This window comes from Neomonachus schauinslandi, chromosome 4 (assembly GCF_002201575.2).
Source record: "Neomonachus schauinslandi chromosome 4, ASM220157v2, whole genome shotgun sequence".
In the NCBI taxonomy this organism is placed as follows: Eukaryota; Metazoa; Chordata; class Mammalia; order Carnivora; family Phocidae; genus Neomonachus; species Neomonachus schauinslandi.
In genome coordinates, this window is record NC_058406.1 from 49627220 (window position 1) to 49652315 (window position 25096).

A 25096-nucleotide genomic window follows, 5' to 3' on the forward strand; every position below is an offset into this window, starting at 1 on the left:
AAACATCGGGGTGCATGTGTCCCTTTGAATTCGTGGTTTTCTATTTTTTAGGTAAATACCCACTAGTGCAGTTACTGGATCTTAAGGTAGTTCTATTTTCAACTTTTTGAGGAAACTCCATACTGTTTACCACGGTGGCCGCACCAGTTAGCCTTCCCACCAACAGTGAGGGTTCCCATTTCTCCACATCCGCGCCAACACTTGTGTCTTCTGTTGTTGATTTTAGCCATTCTGACAGATGTGAGGCGATAACTCATAGTTTTGATTTGCATTTCCCTGATGGTAAGTGATGTCAAGCATCTTTTCATGTTTGTGCTGGCCAGAGGATGAAACCTTTAAAAGGACTTAAAAAAAGAGGAGCCTGAGGGAGAGGCCATGGGGGTAGCAGGTGTTAGCTCCTGGTGGGTGTTTCGCTGAAGACCCTTGCGGCACTCTGGCACACCGCCTAATCTGCCCGCGTTCTTCACCCCTCCCTCCCCAGTCACGCAGTCTCGCCAGGCTGGCTTTAGGTGGTGCAAGGGGCCCGCTGCCACTCTCCCTGCTCCCCGGCTCCTTCCTCTGCTGCTGGGAGCTGCCAGCAGCTGGAGAAGGGAACGGTGCCCGGGGCGTGAAGGGGGAAGGAGGCGGTGGGGAAGGGGATCTGGCCGCCATGGACAGCTAGATGTTCACCAAGGAGCTGCACCAGTGGGTCAAGCAGCTGAACGATTATAAACAGCTTAACGAGAACAAAGTGCGGTGAGGTGCAAAAAGGCTAAGGAAATTTTAACAAAAGAATCAAAAGTGCAAGAGGTTCGTTGTCCTGTTACCCTGTGTGGAGATGTGCATGGTCAGTTCCATGATCTGATGGAATTCTTTAGAACTGGTGGAAAATCACCAAGTACAAACTATCTATTCACAGGTGCCTATGTAGATAAGCTATACTCCGTGGAGAGTGTGACTCTGCTTGTGGTCTTAAAGGTGTGTTACCTAGAATACATTACAATATTGAGAGGAAACCATGAAAGCCGACAAGTTACCCAAGTATATGGCTTTTATGATGAAAGTCTACGAACGTATGGAAATGCCAAAGCGTGGAAATATTTTACAGATCTATTTGATTATCTTCCACTTACAGCTTTAGTAGATGGACCGATATTCGACCTCCATGGTGGCCTCTCTCCGTTCCTAGTTACACTGGATCATATAAGCGCCTTGAATCATTTACAAGAAGTTCCACAGGAGGGCCCATGGTGTGATCTGTAGTGGTCAGATCCAGATGATCGCGGTCAGTGGAATATTTCACCACCTAGTGCTGGCTATACATTTGGACAAGACATTTCTGAAACATGTAACCATGCCAGTGGTTTCAGCCTGGTTTCTCGAGCGCACTAACTTGTCATGGAGGAATACAGTTGGTGTCATGATCAGAATGTGGTTACCATTTTTAAAAGTGCACCCAATTACTTACTGTTACTGTTGTGGGAATCAGGGTGCTATCATGGAATATTAGATGACACTTTAAAATACTCTTTCCCTCAGTTTGACCCAGCACCTTGTGGTGGAGAGCCTCATATTACCTGGTGCAGACTACTTCCTGTAAATTCCTCCTGGGAAAAACCTGCCTTTGTATATGGAAATATACCCAGCTTTTTAAAGTGTGTGTCTATATATATATATATATATTTAAAAACAAAACCAAAAAAGCAACAGTAATCTATGTATTTCTTTAACAAGCGGGGATCTGTCTTGGCATTAAACCATATCATGGACCAAAATGGGCCATACTAATGATAAGCATTTAGCACAATTTGAGACTGAAATTTAGTACAATACTGTGTTCTAGATTGGTCAGCCTTTTTTTTTTAAAGACTTTATTTATTTATTTGACAGAGAGAGACACAGTGAGAGAGGGAACACAGCAGAGGGAGTGGGAGAGGGAGAAGCAGGCTCCTCATAGAGCAGGGAGCCCGATGCGGGGCTCAATCCCAGGACCCTGGGACCGTGACCTGAGCCGAAGGCAGACGCTTAACGACTGAGCCACCCAGGCACCCTAGATGGGTCAGTCTTAATGGTTTGCCTGCTGTATTTGTAGTAACCATTTTCCTCTGGACTGTTAAACAAAAAAAGTCACTAACTCCTTCATCTCGTTTTGCATTTATTTGGGAAATTAGTGTTTAACTGGCATGGATTGATAGAGTTGGAGTTTTATTCTTAAGAAAAATTCACAAGCTAACTTCCACTTAATCCTTTATCCTTCATTTTATTGAAATGTATAGTTAAATTAACTGAAGAAAAGATTCTGGGGAGCATGTTGTTATAACATTTAAAAAGGTTTCCCTTCATTTAAACCAAATTACTGTTTTATGTTGGTCTGCATATTTCTGTATATTTGTCATGACAGTGCTTGTTTCCTATTTGGTGTACTGAGCAAATCAACTTTCCATTTTAAACAAAAACAAAAATAAACAAGAAGTCCTAGAAGCCAGAGGCCAGAGCTGCAGTGTGTGGAGGAATGAAAGAATACTTACCTCATTCCCAAGTCTACATTTTTTTTTAAGGAGACTTTTTAACATAATCTTTATTTATTTATTTATTTTTAATTTTTTAAAGATTTTTAAAATATATTTGTCAGAGAGAGAGAGTGAGAGAGCGCACAAGCAGGGAGAGCGGCAGAGGGAGAAGCAGACTCCCCGCTGAGCAGGGAGCCCGATGTGGGGCTCCATCCCAAGACCTGAGCCGAAGGCAGCTGTGTAACCAACTGAGCCACCCAGGCATCCCAAGTCTACATTTTTTTTTTATTTTTTTATTTTTTTATTTTTTTTATTTTTATTTATTATTTTTTTTTAAAGATTTTATTTATTTATTTGAGACAGAGAGAATGAGACAGAGAGCATGAGAGGGAGGAGGGTCAGAGGGAGAAGCAGACTCCCTGCCGAGCAGGGAGCCCGATGCGGGACTCGATCCCGGGACTCCAGGATCATGACCTGAGCTGAAGGCAGTCGCTTAACCAACTGAGCCACCCAGGCGCCCTACATTTTTTTTTTAAAGTAAACTCCATCCAACGTGAGGTTTGAACTCACAACCCAGAGATCAAGAGTTGCATACTCTACTGGCTAAGCCAGCCAGGAGCCCCAAATATTTACTTTCTTTTTTTTAAGTAGCCCTTCATTCCCAATTCTAAATGAATAAATGAGTGTTAAGAGCAGCACTTGATGGGATGTGGTTCCAGAAAGAATGGGCTCTTCACTCTTTCAGATCTTTTTATTTTATTCACAATTAACAAATGAGATGAGAGGATTGTTGATGTGGCTGAGACAGGGATGTCAGATCTCACCTCACCTCGTTGGGTAGCACGCACCAGTGGAAAATTTTCAACTGTTACCTTCTTTTGGATAATAGACTGTCAAAGAGAGGTCAACTGGATAAAACAAAACAAAAAAAACAGGGAATGCTTCCTTCATTTGCTACAAATTTCCTTTGAACAGAGGAGACTACCTCTGTTTTGGTCTTTCTCCATCTAGGGTATTGAAAATAGTGTTCAATTTACAAAGATTCTGGATATGCTAAGCTTTTCCATGAAATGCTGTGTGAAAAAAGGCTCTACAGGTCCTCAGTTAAATGTTAGTCATCCCCCACCTCCTACTCCCTGTTTCTAGGCAAATCAGGCCTGGTGTTCCATCCCAAGGAGTTAATGTTCTTCCTGTTTAGAAATTAGATTAGGCCTTCTTGTCTGGGCCAGATGCATCCGTGTCTCCCAAGCAGAAGCTGTATGCTCCCCGCATTGCTTGACCTTTCTAGTATGCATCAGCATTCATCCCCGCTGGGCTTGCTCATTTTGCCCTATGTCTGCTACAGAATAATCACTTTGGAAGCTGCAGGGCTGGCCTCCTGCTTCCAGACTGCACCCAGACCAGGAGGGGCGTGGAGAAGGTCACAGGTGCAGTCATATGTGAGTAGCCCACTGGCAAATGCCCACACAAAGCATGGTAGGCTCTGGGTGAAAAGATTTTAAGCACTTATTCTAGCCTAACTGAGTCAAGGCTAAGCCAGTGTCAGAGGGAGAGGGAAGGTTGAGGAGAAAGACCAAATGGCTTCCCATAGGACCACTGACTAAAAATCAATGTCAGCCAAGCAGATGGCATTCTTGTGTCATGAGGGACGGGAGTTTTCTGTTGCAGGATTATTTGATAGCATCGTGATGAGAAACTCATAGGTGTCTGGGCCGATCAGCCATGAACCTCCCAGCTCTCTCCTCCCTCAGGTGGGCCTCCTGACTCGTGAGAGCTGAAACCATCTACACCCACACAGCCGCTCTCGGCATTACCATGACTGCCTGTTCCACTGTCTTCATCAACGTAAGGTGACTATTTCAGGAAACTGGCCCAGAAGATAAAAGTTGAAATAACTTGAAATAGCAGAAAATACCAAATGACAAACTTAATCCCCAAGACTTTTAGAACCCCTTGCCTTAAAGATGCTCCCCTTGCTGTGGGCACCAATCTGAAACTATTATAGTGTGATCCATAACCAAATCCTAATCAAATCCTTGATTAAAAAATTGCTGAACTGCCTTAACTCTGAAACCTCCTAGGACTCCCACTTTGCTCTTCCCTCTCTAAGATGCTAGGAAGACTGAGTCTTACTGAGAGGAGGAACTCAGCAATGTCTTAACATGTTGTTCTGGTGGTACTTTGAGGAAGGCAGCATGTAACAGTCTCATCTGTCATCTCAGCCTCTCCCCAAGTTCTGGAACTCATTCTGACTTTGGACAAAGGGAAATCCCCTTTGTCCTTACAATATGCCTCTAACAAAGACCTTGGTCTTACGTTCAACATATATGGTCCTAGGTGATCCATCCTGGGCCTCCATATTAATTCAACTTATTATTGTCTACTCTTTGTCAGGTCAGAAGCTAGGCAATGGGAATTAAAAGCTGAAGAAATATGAAGTCTCCCTGCTTACCCTCAGTCCATAGCTTAATGGGGAAGAGTTATTTTTATTATTTTTTTTAAAGATTTTATTTCTTTATTTGACAGAGGACAAGCAGGGGGAGTGGCAGGCAGAGGCAGAGAGTGAAGCAGGCTCCCCGCAGAGCAAGGGAAGCCCGATGTGGGACTTGATCCCAGGACCCGAGGATCATGACCTGAGCCGAAGGCAGTCGCTTAACCATCTGAGCCACCCAGGTGCCCCGGAAAAGAGATTTAAATGGATAAAATGGTGTGTGTGATGACATTATGTGGAATAGTGCTTCTGAAACAATTTGTGGTTAGGAATCATTCCCTCCCCCCCCCCCCCCCTCCGCCAGTCAATGGTAAAACAAAGAAATGAACCATACTTTAAAGAAAGCCCTGACTAAAATGTGCCAAGAGACGGGCCTGACTTGGGAAAAGGCACTTCCTATTGCCCTCCTCTGTGGAACGGTGGCCTCTAGAAGCAGGGCTCAAATGGAGCCCTTATGAAATTACACATGGGAAACCCATTCAGACTTGAGTAGGGGCTATTTGCCCCTACTTAGAACATGCAAATGGAATTAAATAGTATGTGCAGCAGCTGAATCAAATTTTGACATCTGTTCATGAATTTGCCTTTTCTTTTTTTTTTTCTAAAGATTTTTTTATTTCTTTATTTGAGAGAGAGAGACACAGCGAGAGAGGGAACACAAGCAAGGGGAGTGGGAGAGGGAGAAGTAGGCTTCCTGCTGAGCAGGGAGCCCGATGCGGGGCTCGATCCCAGGACCCTGGGATCATGACCTGAGCCGAAGGCAGACGCTTAACAACTGAGCCACCCAGGTGCCCCGAATTTGCCTTTTCTAAGACCAAGCCATTTCCTGAGGAGCCACTGCACCCTTTTCAGCCAGGAGACTGGGTCCTACTAAAGGCTTGGAAGAACCAAGGACCAGAAGATGGGTTAACTGAAAAATGGACAGGTCCTTACAATATGCTTCTAAATACTCCTACTTCTCCAAAACGTGCAGGCATCCAGCCATGGATTCATCACACCCACATTAAGAAGGCACCTGCAGACAATGACTCTTGGCAGGACTCAACAACCGTCTGAGTGGATGACAACTCCCACAGGAGATCTTTTTTTTTTAATTTAAATTCAATTAACATATAGTATATTATTAGTTTCAGAGGTAGTGTTAACTGATTCATCAGTTGCATATAACACCTAGTGCTCATTACGTCACGTGCCCTTCTTAATGCCCATCACCCAGTGACCCCATCCCCATTATAGGAGATCTTAAGTTATCTCTTTGCTGTCCATCTCAGGAGGAACTCAAGAAACAGAGTTCTCCTACCCTGTCAAAGTCTTCCAACATTCCTACCTCATCCCCAGTCAGCAGGAAGTAGTTTGCAGAAGAAATGACCGTCCTCCCTTCTCCTTCCATTGAAATGGAATGGTGACTTGACAGTGGGGATTTGGAGGACCCACGCAGTCATTTCCCTGACTGGCTCCATTTGCCTTCAGTCTGTTCCTCTTCATCGCTTTGTTTTTCCCTCCAGTTTATTTGTTCACTCCAGGAAGGGACCCAACAGGCAAAACGTCCTGTGATGGGCACCGAAACTACCCCCCCAAGTAATAACAACTACTGTGATGCCAACAAGACTCCCTGCGATTGGGGCACCCGGGTGGCTCAGTCGGTTAAGCGGCTGCCTTCGGCTCAGGTCATGATCCCAGGGTCCTGGGATCAAGCCCCGCATCGGGCTCCCTGCTCAGTGGAGAGCCTGCTTCTCCCTCTCCCCCTGGCTCACGTTCTCTCACGCTCACTGTCTCTCTCTCAAATGAATAAATAAAATCTTAAAAAAAAGACTCCCCATGATTGACTCCACGCCAGTGATCAACCTGACCTTTGCTGTATAGCAGCATGTACCCACCAATCCTTGTTTCACCTTTTCCCTATATAAAGTTAGAAGTATTCTCAGCACCTTGAAGACAGTTCTTGGGACGTTAGTCCCCTCTCTTCCCAGTGTTGGCCTCACTGAAATAAACTCCTTTCTTGTTGCACCACCACTTGTCTCTTTGCCTTTGGATTGTGGCCAGACTCTGTCCTTTGGGGCCTCCAGAGCCAGGGGCTCTCATGCCTTGGTCGCTGGAAACAATGTAATAAGTAAAATGTTTCTCTGAGTTCTGAGAGCTGCTCTAGCAAATTAATTGAACCCAAGGAGGGGGCCATTGGAACCTCTAGCCTATAGCCAGTGGGTAGGAAGCACAGGTGGCATGAGAAGTGGGGAGGGGGCAGTCTTGGAGGACTGAGCCCTTAACCTGTAGAGTCTGATGTTTTCTCCAGGGACATGGTGTCAGCGTTGAGCTGAATGGGAGGACACCCACCTGGCATCCAAGAATTGCTTGGATGTGGTTGGAAACCACCCTCACACACATGAGAATTGGTGTTTAGAACCTCAGTCCTCCCCAGAGCCAGGCCCGCCTCTCTGAGCCAATAAAGGGTGGAAGACAACAGTGTGAGCCCTCTCTGCAGGCGGCTAGAACAGAGACAGAGTCTGAGCTTTGTCTCAGTCCTGCTGTGGATCTGACCACTGGGATAGTAGAGAAGGAGATCTAGTTTCTTCCTGTAGTTCTCCCTTCTCGAGAAGAATGGAAATTTCCTCACTTCTAAGGCAACAAAAGGATTAGAGAATGTCTCTCCTATCCTCCACTGAACAAGGGAATGGTTCTGTTTGTTTCAGAGCAAAGGCCCCAGAGCTGTTACCAGGCCTTCCCTGAGCACGGAAGCAGGATGGGGTATAGGATGTGGAAGTGGGGTAGAGAGGGGAGCAGGTGGGACCCCCCTCTTCCCCCACTCCCACCCCGGGGACACCAGCCAGCTACCTCTGGTCCAGACCCGTCTCTCTCCAGGATGAGGGCGGGTGAAGGAATAGATTTGGAACTGTAAGGAATTACCTATTAAAGGACAGTTCAGTCAATGTGGGGTTCAGTCCATTTGCACCCCGCACAGAAGGCTGCTTTCTTCCCCAGAAATGCTGAGTACATGGGAGTGCTGACCCCTGAGCTGTTCTAGTCTCAAACACTCTGCCTATTTGTCTCCTCTGTCCTGGGGCCACCCAGTAGGACCTGCGGGTCAGCCACTGACTAAACGCTGGCTCCCTGAAGCAGCTTTGTTTCCTCAGCAGTGTCTACCCCCTGCTGCTGGGCGCCCCTCCCCAGCCTGGGTCATTGGCAAGGAAGCTAAAAGAGCTCCAGATATATGGCAGGTCGTGCTGTGTCGTCACAGAGCCAAAACTCCTGGCTTGAAATCCCAGACCTGCTGTGGACTAGCTGTGTGGCCTTGGATGAGGTTTTTTTTTTTTTAAGGATTTATTTATTTGAGAGAGAGAGTGCGTGGGCTCATGGGAGTGCCCAAGCATGGGGGGGAGGGGCAGAGGGGGAGACAGAGACAATTTCCAGCAGACTCCCCACTAAGCATGGAGCCCGACACAGGGCTCAATCCCAGGACCCTGAGATCATAACCTGAGGCAAAATCAAGGTCAGACCTCAACCGAATGAGCCACCCAGGCGCCCCTGGTTGAGTTATTTAACCTCTCTGTGCTTTAGTTTCTGCATATGTACAACAGGAATAATATTAATACCTACATAGGATTATTGTGAAGAATAAATGATTTCATATAACACCCATTAGACTGATGCCTGGGTAGTTCTAAGTCATTTGTGAAGGCAAGTTGCTATTTTTATGAGGCCAAGTCTCGGAGAAAAGGATCAAGTGGCTGGGGGGAGGGGGGAGTACGCTACCGTATATCGAGTTCTGCCATGGGGGCCAAGCGCTATGCAGATACTTTATCCAGTTAACCACTTACAAGAACAGAGGAGAAACAATGATGCCCAGTTTACAGATTAAGAGCCTGAGTGGCCAAGTGGTCCTGATGGGATTCAACGCCCAAGATAGCTCAGACACCAAGCTCCAGAGGCCAGAGAGGAGATGGGGTAAAGAAAACCAGTTGGGTAGTCATGGCATTGACGTGCGTATCTACTGGGGTCTTTGGGAAGGGGCAAGGGTTGCTCTGGTGAAGCCAGGAAATCTGACTTCAATCTTTCTAGCTGACGAGTCACTTTTACTCCTCAAACCACAGGGCTGAACTTGGCCACTAGTAGCTTCTGAGATCTACAAGTTATAACCAGACACCCGGGAGACTGAATCCCCTAAATCTCAGCTCCAAAATTCCTGGAAGTCCTGATTAGCCCGGGTAGTATCTAGTGTCCATCTTTCAATGGCCAAGGGCCAGGTTTTCCTGTCGGAGTGCAGCAGGTCCCGCCCCAGTTCTGTGGATGCCCGATGGGGTGGGGAGGGGAGGGTCCTGGGAAAGGAGGGCCTGGCTGGCAGTCCGTAGGTGTGTATCTGATAGGCATACCCTTCTCTTTGTCCTCCATCTTTTCTCAGCCCATAGCTCCTGGTGCCTCATACTTTCAACCTGTCTTGACTTGTGTGCATGCAGATTCTCTGTCCTTATGCCTCATTCCACCTCATGGCCTCTCTCCATTCTTACTCTCTAACCATAACCCACTGCTCTTGCCTGAAACTCGGCATGTTTCTTTATTCAGATTTCTCAGAAAATTCACTAGTCCTGCCCACATTTCCATGGCAGGCCAGTTCATAAGTACTGTCTTGCTTAAGGACTAGCCACCTTGTGATACAGAGTTTGTATTTAGGAATCTGCTAGGGTGACACAAGGCTTCACCTTCTACAAGGCTGTGTGGGCCAGATGATTTCACTGTGGGCATGGGACAGGGGCTTGTACCGTGAAGAGATATACATTATGTCTAGCCATTGAAAGGATGCCCCTTCCAAAAGCCTTCCCAAGCTTTTCCCTCCTGAAATCCACTACCCATCGCATTAGACCCTTGAGCCTGTCATGGGATGCTGAGTGCACGTGTCCAGTTCCTACTGCAACAGAGATCCAGATGTACAATGGCTTAAACAAGTAAAAGGATTGTTTCATGCTCACATATAAATGGGGACTAAATAGTCCAGATCAGATCTGATGACTTTACAGTGTTGGGGGTCTAAGCTCTTTCTGACTTGCTATTCTATGATCCGTAGGGCATTGGCCTCATCTTTATGGATCAAGATGAATCACTACCACAGTCCTGCCAGCGGGAAGGGGGGAATGCATTTCCCTTCCCTGTAAATGCAGGAGCCGGAGTGTGCGCACATCACTTCGCTCACCTCATTAGCTGGAACCTAGTTCTCTGACCACATCAAGCTGCAGGGGAGGCTGGGAGATAGAGTATTCTGGGTGATGGTATGTCCAGCTACAAGTTGAGGATTTATTACTAAGGAAGAAGGGAAGAGTAGATATTGGACAATGGCACCACCATTTTCCTGTCGTTCATTTTTGACCCCTGTCCACCATCCAGTTGGTCATGACATCCTGGCACATCCCCACTCCTGATGCCTTTGCCATAGGGCCTGATTCTTCCCACTGATGCCATCATGGACTGGGCCTTCACAGCTTCATACCCAGTGTCTACCGAGAACCATCTAACTGATCTTCTAGCCTCCAGTCTCTCTCCAGCCCCACCCCGGGATCATTCTTGAGTGCAAATCTGATCACTCTGCTCCCCACTGCCTGTAGCAGAGAGATTTTAACTGCCGATTTCTGAATCCCTGAACTGACATGCACATTTTGCACATGTGTGCATTTTTCTGAAGAGAGCTTCAGATTCTCAAAGTTCTGGGATTCCCCCTCAAGCTACAGGCTCAAGTTGAAATATCTAATCTCAAACATAAAAGTGAGATGTGTCTATAGACCTTTTCAAATCTCCTCCTGGGGGCGCCTGGGTGGCTCAGATGGTTAAGCGTCTGCCTTCGGCTCAGGTCATGATCCCGGGGTCCTGGGATCGAGTCCCGCATCGGGCTCCCTGCTGGGCGGGGAGCCTGCTTCTCTCCCTCTGCCTCTGCCTCTCTCTCTCTCTCTGACTTTCATGAATAAAAAAAAAAAAAAAAATTCAAATCTCCTCCTGTCTGGGCACCTCCACAATGTGACCCAAACTGAAGTGATTCTAGAATTCGCTCCACTGCACGGACAGGCCATGCTCTTTCTGTGCCACATCTTTATGGCCGCTGTTCTGTCCAGTGTGCCCAGGCAAACTCCTACACCCCTGTATGGCTTAGCAGAAAAGCCCCATCCTCCGCAAGGCTTCCCTGACTCGCTCTGCAGCGGTGGTCTCCACAGCACGATTCAGACGCCCATTACTCATCCTACGGCACAGCCTGTGTCCATCTCCACCACCAGACCACTAACTCTGGAGCCTAGCACCTACAATAGGTAGGCCACAGATGTTTGCTGAGCAATTGTCACCCGTGCCCCCAAAACTGAAGTGCTGTTTCTAGAATGTGGATCTGAGTGGCATGTCCCGCTTCCCTAGTTCCTTCAAGTTCAAATTTGTTACGGTGGCTTTTTCTCTGGCCTCCTCTTGCTATTCTTTGTTTTTTTTCTACTCCAGGAACACTGAAGTTCTTTTAATGCTCCAAATCCGTGTTCTCTCTTGCCTTGAGGCTTTCTGCATGCTTCTTCTTCAGCTCCTCTTGGCATGGCTATACCTCCCCATCCTTCAGATAGCTTCACTACTCCAGGAAGCCTTCTTGGACCCCCTCCCCACCCTCAGACTAGGCTGAGGGGCCCATCCACCTGTCCTCATAGCACCTCATACTTTCCCAGTTTCAACACGCGTCATCTTGCACCAGAATGATGGGTTTGTCTTTCTTTCCTGCAAAACTAAGTTCTGTGTCTAACTTGCCCACCAGTATGTCCCCAGCCCCAAACACAGTACTTGGATGACAGCAGATCCCTGAGAAATCTGTGTTTGATGAGGGTTGACAATTTCTTGGTTGTTAGTCTGTTTTTCAACAGCTTGCCATTGCCTTTGGAACAAAGACTCTTTAGGCTCTTTATCATCTGTCCTCGTGTATAGTCAGTCTCATCTCTTCTGAATCCACTCTTTGATCCCAACATCTCGCTCAGACTCTACACGGAAGTCCTACTGAACCGAGTGAAGGTCCCCAAATGCCTGCTGTCCTCCATCGTTCAGCCTCGGCAATCCTGCTTTCTACCTGGCACACTCTTGCCTCTCCTCACCTCTCCCTTCTCTTGCTTTTTTGGCAAACATCCACTAATCTTTAAATTTTCAGTTCAGATACCTCTTCCTTGAGGAAGCCTTCCTTGGATTCCCAAGACCAGCTCTGGTACCCCTTATTGGTACCCCTGTAGCATTCTGGGCTTCCTTCTCACCATTCCGTTTTCCTAAGTAGATGGCCAAGTGGAAGCCTGAACCACGATATCTCTAATGTGAGCCCAATGCCTGCACACAGTGGGCACTCTAGAAATATTTGTGGAAGGAGCGCCTGGGTGGCCCTGTCAGTTAAGCATCCGACTCTTGATTTCAGGTTGTGATCTCAACATTTTGAGATCAAGCCTGGAGTCAGGCTCTGTGCTGTGCGTGGAGCCTGCTTAAGATACTCTCTATCTCTCTGTCCCTCTGTCCTTCCCCCACTAAAATTAAAAAAAAAAAAAGAAAAATAGAAATATTTGTGGAATGAATTATATTGCCTGGTCTTATTCCTTACTATTGGCACAAGTGTCCTGTCTTCCAAAAACAGCTTGTACGCCCCACGAAGGCAGTGAGGGAAGTTAAGATATCTGTGGGCCTCTTTCCAACCCTAAGCTTAATATCTGTCCCCAGTAAGCCTGATTTATGTTGCTTGGTGGTTGTGCTGTCAGGCACTTGACAAATGTATTAATCAGTGGAGCCTGGCTTAATGTTTTGGTAAGCCTGGGTTTGGGATCATGGTAACCTTAGACATGGTTTTTCTAGGGGTGACTAAAACCACTGCCAGTGTATCTATCTTTTTGAAACAATGTTTTTGTTTCCTTTGGGCAGATACCCAGTAGTGGAATTACTGGATCATATAGAATTTCTATTTTTAATTTTTTTCCAGAGTGGCTGCACTGATTTACATTCCTACCAACAGAGCCTGAGGGTTCCCTCTTCTCTTCATCCTTGTCAACACTTGTCTTTTTGATACTAGCCATGCTGGTTGGTGTGAGTTGGTATCTCATTGTGGCTTTGACTTGCATTTCCCTGACGATGAGTGATGTTAAGAAGGGATGGGCAAGGGGCGCCTGGGTGGCCCAGTCGTTAAGCATCTGCCTTTGGCTCAGGTCATGATCCCAGGACATGATCCCTGGGAAGCCTGCTTCTCCCTCTCCTGCTCCCCCTGCTTGTGTTCCCTCTCTGTCAAATAAATAAATAAAACCTTAAAAAAAAAAAGGGGAGGGGCAAATCAGATGAAGGGAATTAAGAGGTATAAACTTATAGTGATAAAATAAATAAGTCAGGGAGATAGAAATTACAGCATAGGGAATATGGTCAGTAATATTGTAATGTCGTATGGTAACAAATGATGACTACACTTACTATGGTGAACATCGAGTAATGTATAGAATTAATATACTGTATGCCTGAAACTAATATAACATTGTATGTCAGTCATACTTCAGTAACAAAAAAATATTAAAGTTGAGAGGCCCCTGGGTGGCTCAGTCCGTTAAGCATCTGATTCTTGGTTTCGGCTCAGGTCATGATTTTGGGGTCCTGGGGTCGAGCCCTGTGTTGGGCTCTGCATTCAACATGGAGTCTACTGGTCCTTCTCCCTCTGTTCCCTCTCCCCACCACCCCTCTCTCAAATAAATAAATAAAATCTTAAAAAAATTATAAAGTTGAAATGACTAAAATAAGTAAATACATAAATAAAAGCCAGCACAAGGAACAGTGTCAGGCACCTAGCTGGTGTCAGTAGATGTTTGTTGAATGAATACTGGAGAGACAGTAACAGGGTGACAGGCTATGCTTGTTCAGTCTCACCATGTTCTGGGCTCAGACATTCCAACGGAATGGAATAGTTATAAGGAGGGAGATCATGTGTTCACATTCCAAAGTCAAGATGAAAAGAAACATACTAAAAATCTGAGAAAGGATGGACAAAGCCTTTTGATAGTGACTCAGTGGCCTCAAACCCTAGGCAAACCAGTTTGTCTTCTCTGGTAAATAAGCTGTTTTTGAGGGGCGCCTGGGTGGCTCAGTCGTTAAGCGTCTGCCTTCGGCTCAGGTCATGATCCCAGGGTCCTGGGATGGAGCCCCGCATCGGGCTCCCTGCTCAGTGGGAAGCCTGCTTCTCCCTCTCCCTCTGACACTCCCCCTGCTTGTGTTCCCTCTCTCGCTGTGTCTTTCTCTGTCAAATAAATAAATAAAATCTTAAAAAAAAATAAGCTGTTTTGATAGCTGGACTCAAGATCATTAAAAGATAATTGACCCAAATGAAAGTGGCCATCCTAACATGAGATACACAAATAGACTCTAAATTGGCAACATAGGACACAGACCCCCTACAGCTGTCTGCAGAACTTTGATACAAATAAGATCTACAATGCAAATTCCAAGAACACACAAATAAGACCCACAATGCAAATTCCAACAACTTCGAGACAAAAGATTGAGAGGCAGCATTTTAATATAAACAGGCCAGGCCAGAGCCTTGCTATTCCAAGTGTGATGTGGCCCAGGAGAATCAGCATCCCCGGAGAACTGGTTAGAATCTCAGGTCCCTTCCTCTCAGACCTACTACATTCTAATGAGATCTACAGGTGATTGTATGCATATCAAAGTTTGAGAAGCACTGGGCTAGAACATTTTTTAAAGTGGGTTTTTGCTCTTAAAGTGTGCTTTGAGGTCAAAATAAACCCACTTAAAATATTTTTAGCTCATTATTCGCTCCATTCTCTCTACCTCTGAGCAACACTGTCACATGTCAGTGTCCTGCTCTGGGACTTTGAGTCTCTCATGAATCCCAGCAGCGTACAGAAGTTTGCTGCACCATTTCTGTAGTCCTTATGGGTTACAAATTGGATTCCAAAACTTCCGTTCAGCTGTTCCTTGTACAACACCCCTAGGAGGTAAGTTGTATAATGATTTCCTTTCTTAGAGATGATGAAACCAGGGCCCAAGGAGATTTTGTGACTCACCCAAGGGGCACCAAGCAAATTGGCATATAAGTCAAAATGAGAACTCAAGCTTTTGAGGTTCTAGTGCAAGGCTCACCAAACTTTGATGTCTTTCTTTTTATATAAGGAGGATTTTTTTGCATAAGAGACTTTAAGAACAAATTAATAGATAACATTGTGTGAGTTACTGAATAGAAGCCATGCACACGTGGGCCCCTGGGATTATGGAAGTTTAAGAAAGACCTGTCCAGCAGAGAGAGCAGTCAGGCGAGGGGGACGCTGCCCAGCCCAGCTCCCACACTCCTGCCATAGCCCAGGTTGACAGGTTCTGCAACCAGGAGCCTCAGAAGCCTCCAAGGCTCTTGGGGGCTCAGAGTTCACACAAGGGCTCTGTGGGGAAAGGAGCCAGGATTCCCATGAGGCCATGGATATGACTACAGAGGAAATGTGGTGGCTTCTGGATGACAACAACCTTTCCCCAGTAGGATGCTCGCTCCTACTTGTTTCTTTCATAGATTCAGAATAGCTGATGTAACTGGACTCTGCCCAAATACACGTGGTGTGCTTTACTTGATTGGATTTCCTAATTAATTCCAATTTCCCTGGCACAAATTGGAGCCACTTAATGACTCAGAAATGGTCAAGACTGTATATCTGGTATTGATACCCATAGGCTCTTCCTACTTTGCCCGAATTTAGGATTTCTCTGTCAACCTGAGCTAAACAAACCCACTTAAAGTATGTGGTTTGTTCAGTTTCAGCTGTCTATGTGGTGATTCTCTGAGGGTCCTCTAGATAATGATTGCCAGGGTGGCTGCTTAAATCCACCTCCCCCCACCCCCCCACCTCTGCCCAATCCTCTCCAGACATGCATATTCAATGGGACATATTCATGTAACTGATTACAAAACAAAAAGGTGGTGCACTTTAAAATTCCATGTAAAAAGTATTGCTTGGCTAATGTGCTCCTGCCTATGCGCTTGCTACACAGTGCGACAAAGAATAGAGTCATGAGGAATTCAAGGCTGAAGATGTTTGGGATTTTTTTAGACAACACGGGTGCACCCTGCACCTTATACCCTGCTCTGCAGCCTGCGTAGTTTTGGGGCTTGACCTAAGGCAAAAACTACAAAGCGTTCTAATGAGCAGAATTATATAACAGGAATGTATGTGCATATTTGACATAGTTTCTTCTCTTGAATGGTGGCCCTCTGGCTGTGACCCATGCCCTCTCCAAGGGCTAAGGAGTCCAGAGAAGGAGTCTTTTGTTTCCAGCTGCCAGTTCTTCCTTAGCCCCTAGGGCCCCAGGGACCTGCCCTGCTCCGTGTGGGCCCGCAGAAGCCCTGCAATTTCCACATGGGCGGGTGATTTCAGAACGATGGACAGAGCTGTTCGGCCAGCCTACAGGGAAGAGAGAAAAAGAGAAACAGATTTTAACCTGTCTGCCTCCTGCCCTAGAGAAGGGTGAGTTGGAAGTAGGCATGGGGCATCAAAGTCTATTCCAAGCATCCAGAGACCCTAGGAGAGGGGGAGATTGGACTGGCATGAGGATCATGAAAAATGGGTCGCCTTCCATGGAAACAGCAGTCACTTCTGGGAAATCTGTGCGATGGAAATAAGTGTCACATGGTTGGTTGGTTTTTCCCACATGGTTTTTAATACTTTTTTTTTTTAACTGGAAAACAGAGGAAAAAAATAACTCTTCCATTACCCAGACCTTCATGAAAGTTAGCATTTTGGTGTATTTCCCTCTAGTCTTTTCTCTTGTGCAAATTTGTTGTTGGTTTTTAAAAAGAGGAGTGATAGTACATATCAGTTTTGAACCTGCTTTTATTTTTAACGTATCATGGCGTACTAGAAGATTTTTCCTTGTTCTTGCACAGTCATCATAACATATAATTTTTTCTTATTGGCTGTGTAATATTCCATAACTTACTGAACTCTTTCTCTTCTATTGGAGACTTAGGTTGTTTCCAGGTCTGCACCATCACAGATTTAGTGCAGAAAGCATTTCCCCCTTTCTAGTTATTTCCTAAGGACCAACTCTGAGAAGTGGGTCTACAGCATAGAAGGACATGCACATTTTTACACCTGATGCAGGATGCCACGGTGCTTTTTACATTACTGCTGTTGTGCAGGGAGCTGCCAGGCCCACTGTCTAAAGAAGAGGTATTCAGAGGGGCTCTCAACCAACAACACAGGCCATTCTCTATAAAGAGTGAGGGGGAGGGGCGCTTGGGTGGCTCAGTCGTTAAGCATCTACCTTTGGCTCAGGTCATGATCTCAGGGTCCTGGGATTGAGCCCCACATTGGGCTCCCTGCTCGGAGGGGAGTCTGCTTCTCCCTCTCCCTCTGCTGTTCCCCCTGCTTATGTGCTCTCTCTCTCTCTCCGTCAAATAAATAAATAATAAAATCTTAAAAAAAAAAAGAGTGAGGGGGAAGGCTGACTCAATGCAGCAGATGCTGAGCTCTGTGATGGCAGCCGTGATCTCTTCAGTCCCATTCTAGAATTCTGAAATCCCACAGCTTCAAAACTACTTCTTTGGTAACTCATTTGGAGGCAAAACCTGATGTGACCCTTCTGTAGCCCAGGGAGTGTGAATATTTTTATATTCTGCCTCATAACTATTCATGGATTTAGTATGTTGTGGGGCACCCAAGACCCCGTTGGATTGTTCTCTGCCCTATTGTATATGAGTGGAATTACTTCCTGAAATATGTGAATCCACGGAAGCAGGTGGGGGGGTGTTCACGCGCAGCTTAGAGCTCTTCAGTCTCACAAGGATGGAGTCCAGCTGCCCTCGGGGCTCCACACACTTGTCAATCACTATAATGCATGGCACAGAGCCAGACATACCAGAATAGAAACCGAGTGAGCTCAGGGGAGAGGATGGTGCTGTGTGTGTGTGTGTGTTGGGGTGCAGGGAGCAGAGGAAGGAAGTGGTGTTTCATTAGGACCCCGAAGGATGTGCATGGGCTTCATCAAACATAAGAGTTTCTTTTCCTGAAAATGCCTCATGACTCTCTGTACCTTCCTTTCACCACCATTTTTAAGTTGGTATCTGTGGAGCTGTTTGATAAATTAAGGTCTCCATGAGGTCAGACACGAGATCTGGCCTGTGGCTGCCAGCCCAGCAAGAACATCCCAGTACCTGGCCCAGTGCCTGCCCTTTGGTAGGCATCCAGTGAGCATTGACAGAGGGAACGCTGGATGATAACAAAGAGGTATTCATTTCAAGCTGATGATGAATCAGCAAAGGCGCTGCTAAGGAGTACTCTCCTAGGTTGGAATCAAGCAAAGACCTTAAGCAGAGGAGTCTTCTAAAAGCAGCCTGCAGAGCTTCGATGGAAGAGAGAGGCTTGGGTTTTGGTAGGCCTGTCCCCCTGTACTCTGGTTTCCATTGCTGTGCTTTGTCAACCCTGAGGCTCTATGAGGTGGAGATGGTGTGATTACTATGATTATGGGAAAGAGCCATGGGCCAGTCCTAGGGGACACATACATCTTTGAACAGGGCCATTGGGAGGTGACAGCCTGCATCTGTGGGCTTCTCACCTGCAGACCTGGGGAGGGTGTATCCCTCAAATGCCCTTGCCAGAGTCCTGGGAACAAGGCGACAGTGCATGGTTCCAGTGGGAACCCCACCTGGCCAGTCCCGGCTGGGAACACTGAAGACTGAAGAGATGGGAGGGGCTCAGGCAGCCAGCACACCTGTGTGTGTGTGTGTGTGTGTGTGTGTGTGTGTGTAGTAGTAGTCGGGCTGTCTTTCAATATGACAAGAACCTACAATGTATCAGGCAAAAAGGAGCAAGGCATAGTCTCTGCCTTAGGAAGCTTTCAGTTTGATGGGTACTTTGGAGGCATTGCCGAAATAAGCCCTTCAAAGTGTGAGCCTCAGAGCCCAGAGAGCTGTCCCCACCACTTCCTCTTCCTCATCTCTCGGGCAGCCCCCAAGAGGCTGGGTAACTGATTTCTCAAATTAACTTCCAAACCTGGAGAAAGTGCCTTACTGGCTGTTCTGGGGGTTCCACATTTATATCAACCTGTAAATATTGGTAGGATGAGATAAACCTAGTTCAGTACAGAATTCTCACTCAGTTTTCCAAGGAAATTATCAAGTCATCCAAACCTGCATCTAAGTCTCCATAGGGAAGGCGCACATTGAAACGACAGGGTGGCCATGGTAAGGGCTGGACCCCACCCTCAGGGTAAAGCTGGAGTAACAGGGCTTGGTGCTTAGTAAGGCCTCCGTCGGCAGTTCCCTGGTCCCTCTGAAATGTCTCATGCAAGTTACCTTTGGGAAATTGGGGTGTGAATCCTGAGTCAGCCCTCACCCAAGCAGGCGGCAGGTGAGTGGGTCATCAGTAGGGTCTAGAACCCTCTGTGGGCCTGCTGCTAGCACTTTCTGGGCACCCCGTACTCGCCGAGCATCCCCTAACCCTCTCACCCTCCACTACAATGGGCTTTGGCCACCATCTGGGTAGCTGTCCAGTTCCTCCCTCCCAGGATTCTGGCCCTGCCCTGGTCCTCAACCCTGGTCAGGCTCTTCCTGATCCAGCACTGATTGGGACAGTGGTCCAATCCTGCCTGGACTTCAGCACTCACTCATGCCAGAGTTCCACAGCTATTGATGTATTGGGCCAGACGATCTGTAGTTCTTTATTGTTAGGATGTTTAGCAGCATCCCCACCTCCCCTCCTCCCCCAGTACAGCAAATAAAATGTCTCCAGACATTGTTGAATCTCCTCCAGAGGGCGGAATCACCCCTCAGTGAGAGCCATGTCTCCCTTTGGTGGCTGTTCTTGTCTGACTTGCTCCCCTAATTCCAGACCATCCTCCTAGTCCCTCCAGACACTGCCTGCAAACGCCAAGGCCCCTACTCATTCTTGTGCTGGTTGCTTCTGATTAGCTGTCTCTGCTCACCTATTCATGACAGTAACTGTTACCGTCAACTGAGCATCTGCTCGATGTCAAATACGTGTTTCACAAATACTACCATATTTAGGTACGGTCTACGACTCTCCCCATTTACAGGGGCTAAGAGTGGCTAGATGACCTGCCTGAAGTCACACAGTTACTAAACCCAGTTTCAAACTAATGAGTGTCTAAAGCCCATGCTTCTAGCAATCACTCGATTTGTCCAGCTTACAAGAGAGCCCTCACCGCGCTCTTCCTCCACCTCCAGGAAGCAGTCACTGACCTCTCTCTCAACCTGCGACAGATCTGGACAGAGGCGTCCAGGAGACCGCCTGAGTATCCCAGCTGACCAGGGATGTGCCCCCTGTCCCACAGGCCTGCCCTTTCAGGCTTCCCTGGGGCAGTAGTCCCTCCTAGGAGGACCCTGGGCCTGTTCCAGAAGGGAGGGGGTGCTGCCTCTTTCTGCCCCGGGACAATCCTGCAGCCCGAGTTCATGAACACAGATCCTTTGTCTGACTGTATAATGTTTGCAACAGGAGGCTCTTTTTTCCAGCAACCCACCACTGTTCCCACATGCATTTCCAGAGGGTCTGTGCTCTCTATCTCAGAAATGGCTTTGGGCGGAGTTGGGGTTCACAGGCACTGAAGACTGCTGGACCAGGGTGTGTGCTGCCCGGGTGTGATGTGAGGGACCCAGCAGCTTGAATCAGTGATGGAACAATCTCGGGTGGTTCAGATATGGCCCGGTGAGAGGGTCTCCCCTTGGGCGGGGAGGGGACTCTTCCCCTCTCCGGGCCTTTTTCCCCTGCAAACTGTGGATGTTAAGAAAGTACAGGGAAGTGTGTTTAAAGCATTACATTATAGTGCCACTGAAGTCAAACCTGGGCTTGCGTCCTTGCTCCGAGAACCAGCAGCTTGTGACCTGAGGACAGCTACATAAACTCTCTAGGTCTCTGTTTCCTTATCAGTAAAAATGGGGATGGAAGTGTCTACATCACTCGATTATCGAGAGGATTAGTGAGCTAATGCATGGAAAGGGTCTGGCTCCTGAGAGTACTCTGAGGAATTCGATGGAGCTAGCCTGCACCAGCTGTGTGATGGGGATATGTTACATAACCATGAGGTGATTCTGTTTCCTTCTGAGCACACGGGTGGCATCCACAGAGACAACTTCATAAAGCTGTTGTGGGGTTTTAATGACGAGGCCCGCAGTCTGTGCTTCATGCAGTGCCCCGCGCTGAGCAAGCACTGGGTCCATGCTGGCCACCATCCTCACTGTCATCACCATCAATTGACAGAGACGCTTATTTAAGAAGCATGTGTCCAGGGGCACCTGGGTGGCTCAGTCGATTAAGCGTCTGCCTTTGGCTCAGGTCATGATCCCAGGGTCACGTGGTCCCTGGAATTCTGCTGGCTGGCCAGGCGCTTTTCAGGAAGGGAAGTGAAACACCTACTTGTTAATTGCCTGGAAGTCTCACCTTGTCGGTCAGGGTGCTGTCACAGGCGGGGTGTGCCAGGAGCAGGCGCACCATGTCGGCGTTGCCATGGTGACAGGCCAGCATGAGGGCCGAGGATCCCTCGTGGTCCTGCAGGTTCACATCTGCCTGGCAGCTCAGCAGCGCCTGGACCATGTCCTCCCGGTCGTGGCTGACTCCCAGCATCAGCGCAGTCTGGCCCCCCTGCCACACAGAGCACAGGGGTGTGGTGAGGATCCCCTCTCCAGCCCGGGGACACTTGGGCAAGACTTTGCCAGAAAATGACCGTTGATCTGAATCTCCTGCTGCTGGGGTTGGACCCATCCTTCTCCACCCAGCAAACTTCTGCTTTTCCCAAACACTGATCAAATGCCACATCCTCTCTAAAGCCCTCTACAAACCTCTCCGGCACGGGATCGTAACATAGAACTTACCACTTGGTATTGCAACCTGTCAGTCTCTCTCTCGTGGACTGTGAAACTTCTGATGGCAGGGACTAAGTCTTTTTCATTTCATCTCTGTCCCCCCAGTGCCTGGCACTGAGTACATGCTGGTAAACGTGGAATGATGGAGTAAAGGAAGGGTTGAATGCTTCCCCACCATGGCTTCCTATGGCCTGCCCCAGCCTAACTTCCTCCAGGAAGCCTTCGTCTGCTCAGAACACCCCTGGTATTTTCAGTTCAGTGATACCCAGAACCCTCTCTGTCTTGATAAGATCTCTGCCTGCATGGTCCTGTGGTCATTTCTAATCCATAGTCACAGACAATTTTTTTTTAAGTTTTTTATTTATTTAAGTAATGTTGTCACCCCACTTGGGGCTCACACTCACGAACCCCAGATCAAGAGTCTCATTCTCTTTGGACTGAGCCAACCAGGTGCCCCACCATTGACCCTTTGTAACATCCCTGTAATCATTAGCGCACATGGCAATGGCTCAGAGTCAGAAAGTGAGCCCAAGCCCTGGATCTTCTGTTTCTTAGTGCGTGACCCTGGCCCCATCCCTCGTATTCCCTGAATCTTGGTTTTTTTTCTTTTCTTAAAAATTAATATGATAATGACCTGTCCCATGTACCTCACAGGGCTTTTGTGGGAATCAAGTGAAATAAAGGATGTAAGTATAACAATGTGTGGTAGCGATTTTTCTTTTTTTTTTTTTTTAAAGATTTTATTTATTTATTTGACAGAGAGAGAAACACAGCGAGAGAGGGAACACAAGCAGGAGGAATGGGAGAGGGAGAAGCAGGCTCCCCGCTGAGCAGGGAGTGCAGTGTGGGGCTCGATCCCAGGACCCTGGGATCATGACCTGAGCCGAAGGCAGACGCTTAACGACTGAGCCACCCAGGCACACCAGTAGTGATTTTTCTGATTACAAATTGGGCATTATTTCTCATAGATTTTCCTTTATAACCATGGTCCTCTTACACAACTTGATTATATTTTGCCCTCATGGTCCTCCTGGGTTCCAGGGAGGTCAGGCTTGTCTCTCACTGGACATCAGCCTTTTTTAAAGTTGTGAGAATGAGGCAACCTTTCTGTTTTCTGTCCTTTCAGATCCCCTGCAGTTCTGAGTGCTGTGTCTTACACGTAAGAAGTGCTGAGGACATGTTTGCTGATGTGTTTGTTCACTGATTAAGGGCCAATCTGCAGTCACTGATGGATTATGCTTCCCTGCCCAGAATGCTGGGGCTTAGAAAAAAGAAAGGGGGTTTGCAATCAGGAAAGTTCTGGCTGTGCTGCTTATTATCTGTGTGAATCTGGACAAATTAACCTCTCAATGACTTTTCCTGATCTGGTAAAATGGGAATGCTTAACAAAGTTACCTGCCTTATGGGGTTGTTGTGAGACCCGAGTGCTTAACAGGTGCTCTGCATATGTTAGCTATTATTGTTGTTAGGAGCATGGGAGGTAATGTATGACAAATGCTCAGTATGTGGGAATGTATTCTTTGGTGTCCTGGTTCTCCATTTCTCTAGAACCCAGACAGATCTGTCCAGAGAAGACTGTTTGCCTTTTGGGTTGCTTATATTCAGCCCTGAAGTAATGGTTCTTCCTTCCTTCCTCCCTCCCTTCCGATTTTATTTATTCATTTGAGAGAGAGAGCATAAGCAGGGCAGAGGCAGAGGGAGAAGCAGACTCTGCTGAATTGGGAACCCGACGTGGGACTCAATCCCAGTACCCTGGGATCATGACCTGAGCTGAAGGCAGACGCCTAACTGACTGAGCCACCCAGTTGCCCCGTAATGGTTATTTCTTCACTGGACTAACCAGACCATGAGATTTCCATTGAAAGCCAGGTGACATATGTAGATCATCTTCTTATCTGCCCCTCTGCCTGACTTCTCCTGTCTTCCTCACCTCCCTCTTTGTCCAATTCTATACAATTTAATTCACTGATACTTATAAACTGCTGCTATATGCCAGGCACTGTGCTGATCCTGGAGATACAAAAAGAAAGAAACAGCTTAGCCTAGGAGACTCCCAGTCTCCCAACTCACTCTTACTGACCTGATCCCTACTGCTCTCCTCTATGGAGAAGCCCTGGAGGGAGCTGGAAGGGAGCAGTAGCAGCTATGAATTCCCGCCCTCCTTTAACAACCTGGGATGAGCCCCTCACCCTCCTAAAGCATCACTTTCTCCTCTATAAAAAAAACGGCCCAGTCTGTTAAGCATCCAACTCTTGATTTCTGCTCAGGTCATGATCTCAGGTTTGTGAGATCAAGCCCCACATCAGGCTCTGCACTGGGCGTGGAGCCTGCTTGAGAGTCCTTCCCTCTCCCTCTGCTGCACCCCACCCCCCTCTAAAAAGGGGGGGCATTGATTTTTATTTTGGTGACCATCCCTTCTTGCAAGAGGACCAATTTAGAGGGGTGCCTGGGTGGCTCAGTCGGTTAAGGATCTGCCTTCAGCTCAAGTCATGATCCCAGGGTCCTGGGATCAAGCCCCGCATCAGGCTCCCTGCTCAGCGGGGAGCCTGCTTCTCCCTCTCCCTCTGCCTGCCACTCACCCTGCTTGTGCTCTCTCTGTCAAATAAATAAAATCTTAAAATTTAAAAAAATAGAGGACCAATTTAGAAGAAAAATTAACATGTTTTTGGGAAACATTTAAAATGAAAACAGCTTTATTAAATCCAATGGTGTAGGAGCTCTAGGTGAAAATACTTTGAAAAACAGAAAGTGATCTAGTGTCTGTTTCTTGCCACCAGTAGGATTGCTATTAAATGGAGTGTGCAAAGTGACTCTATCTGGGTAGGCTACCATCTGCAGTCACTTTGTCGGGGGGCGGACAGGGGAGTTAAATATATTGTTGGGAGGCACTTTTTTATGGGTCTTAGTTTTTTCCACATCTTTTGAGTGAGTGAGGCATTATCTGCCTTGTTGTTCTAGATGGTCTTTTTATTTTGTATCTTTGGGGTTTTTAAAAATTTATTTAAATTCAATTAATTAACATACAGTGTATTATTAGTTTCAGAGGTAGAGGTCAGTGATTCATTAAGTCTTTTATAACACCCAGTACTCATTACATCACATGACCTCCTTAATGCCCATCACCCAGTTACCCCATCCCCCCACTCCCTTCCCCTCCACAACCCTCAGTTTCTTTCCTATGATTAGGAGTCTCTTACGGTTTGTCTCCCTCTCTGTTTTTATCTTGTACAAGTTTCCCTCCCTTCCTCGATGATCCTCTCTTTTATTTCTTAAATTCCACATATGAAT

At 47.1% G+C, this 25096-nt stretch overlaps 1 protein-coding gene and 1 pseudogene across 2 annotated transcripts in view; one reads left to right on the forward strand and one right to left on the reverse strand.

The window, feature by feature from the left end:
- Positions 1-649: 649 nt before the first annotated feature.
- On the forward strand, positions 650-12203 carry LOC110571821 (annotated as a pseudogene).
- A 4063-nt stretch (positions 12204-16266) lies between these two features.
- Positions 16267-25096, reverse strand: part of KANK4 (KN motif and ankyrin repeat domains 4) — a 31150-nt gene continuing 22320 nt past the window's right edge. For both annotated transcript variants that reach the window (XM_044914040.1, XM_021679946.1), the window contains 2 exons: positions 21387-21587; positions 16267-16394 (listed from right to left, as the gene is read on the reverse strand). In XM_044914040.1, coding sequence (XP_044769975.1) covers positions 16290-16394; positions 21387-21587 — 306 coding nt within the window. In that variant the 3' untranslated portion in view covers positions 16267-16289. The remainder of the gene's footprint in view (positions 16395-21386; positions 21588-25096) is intronic.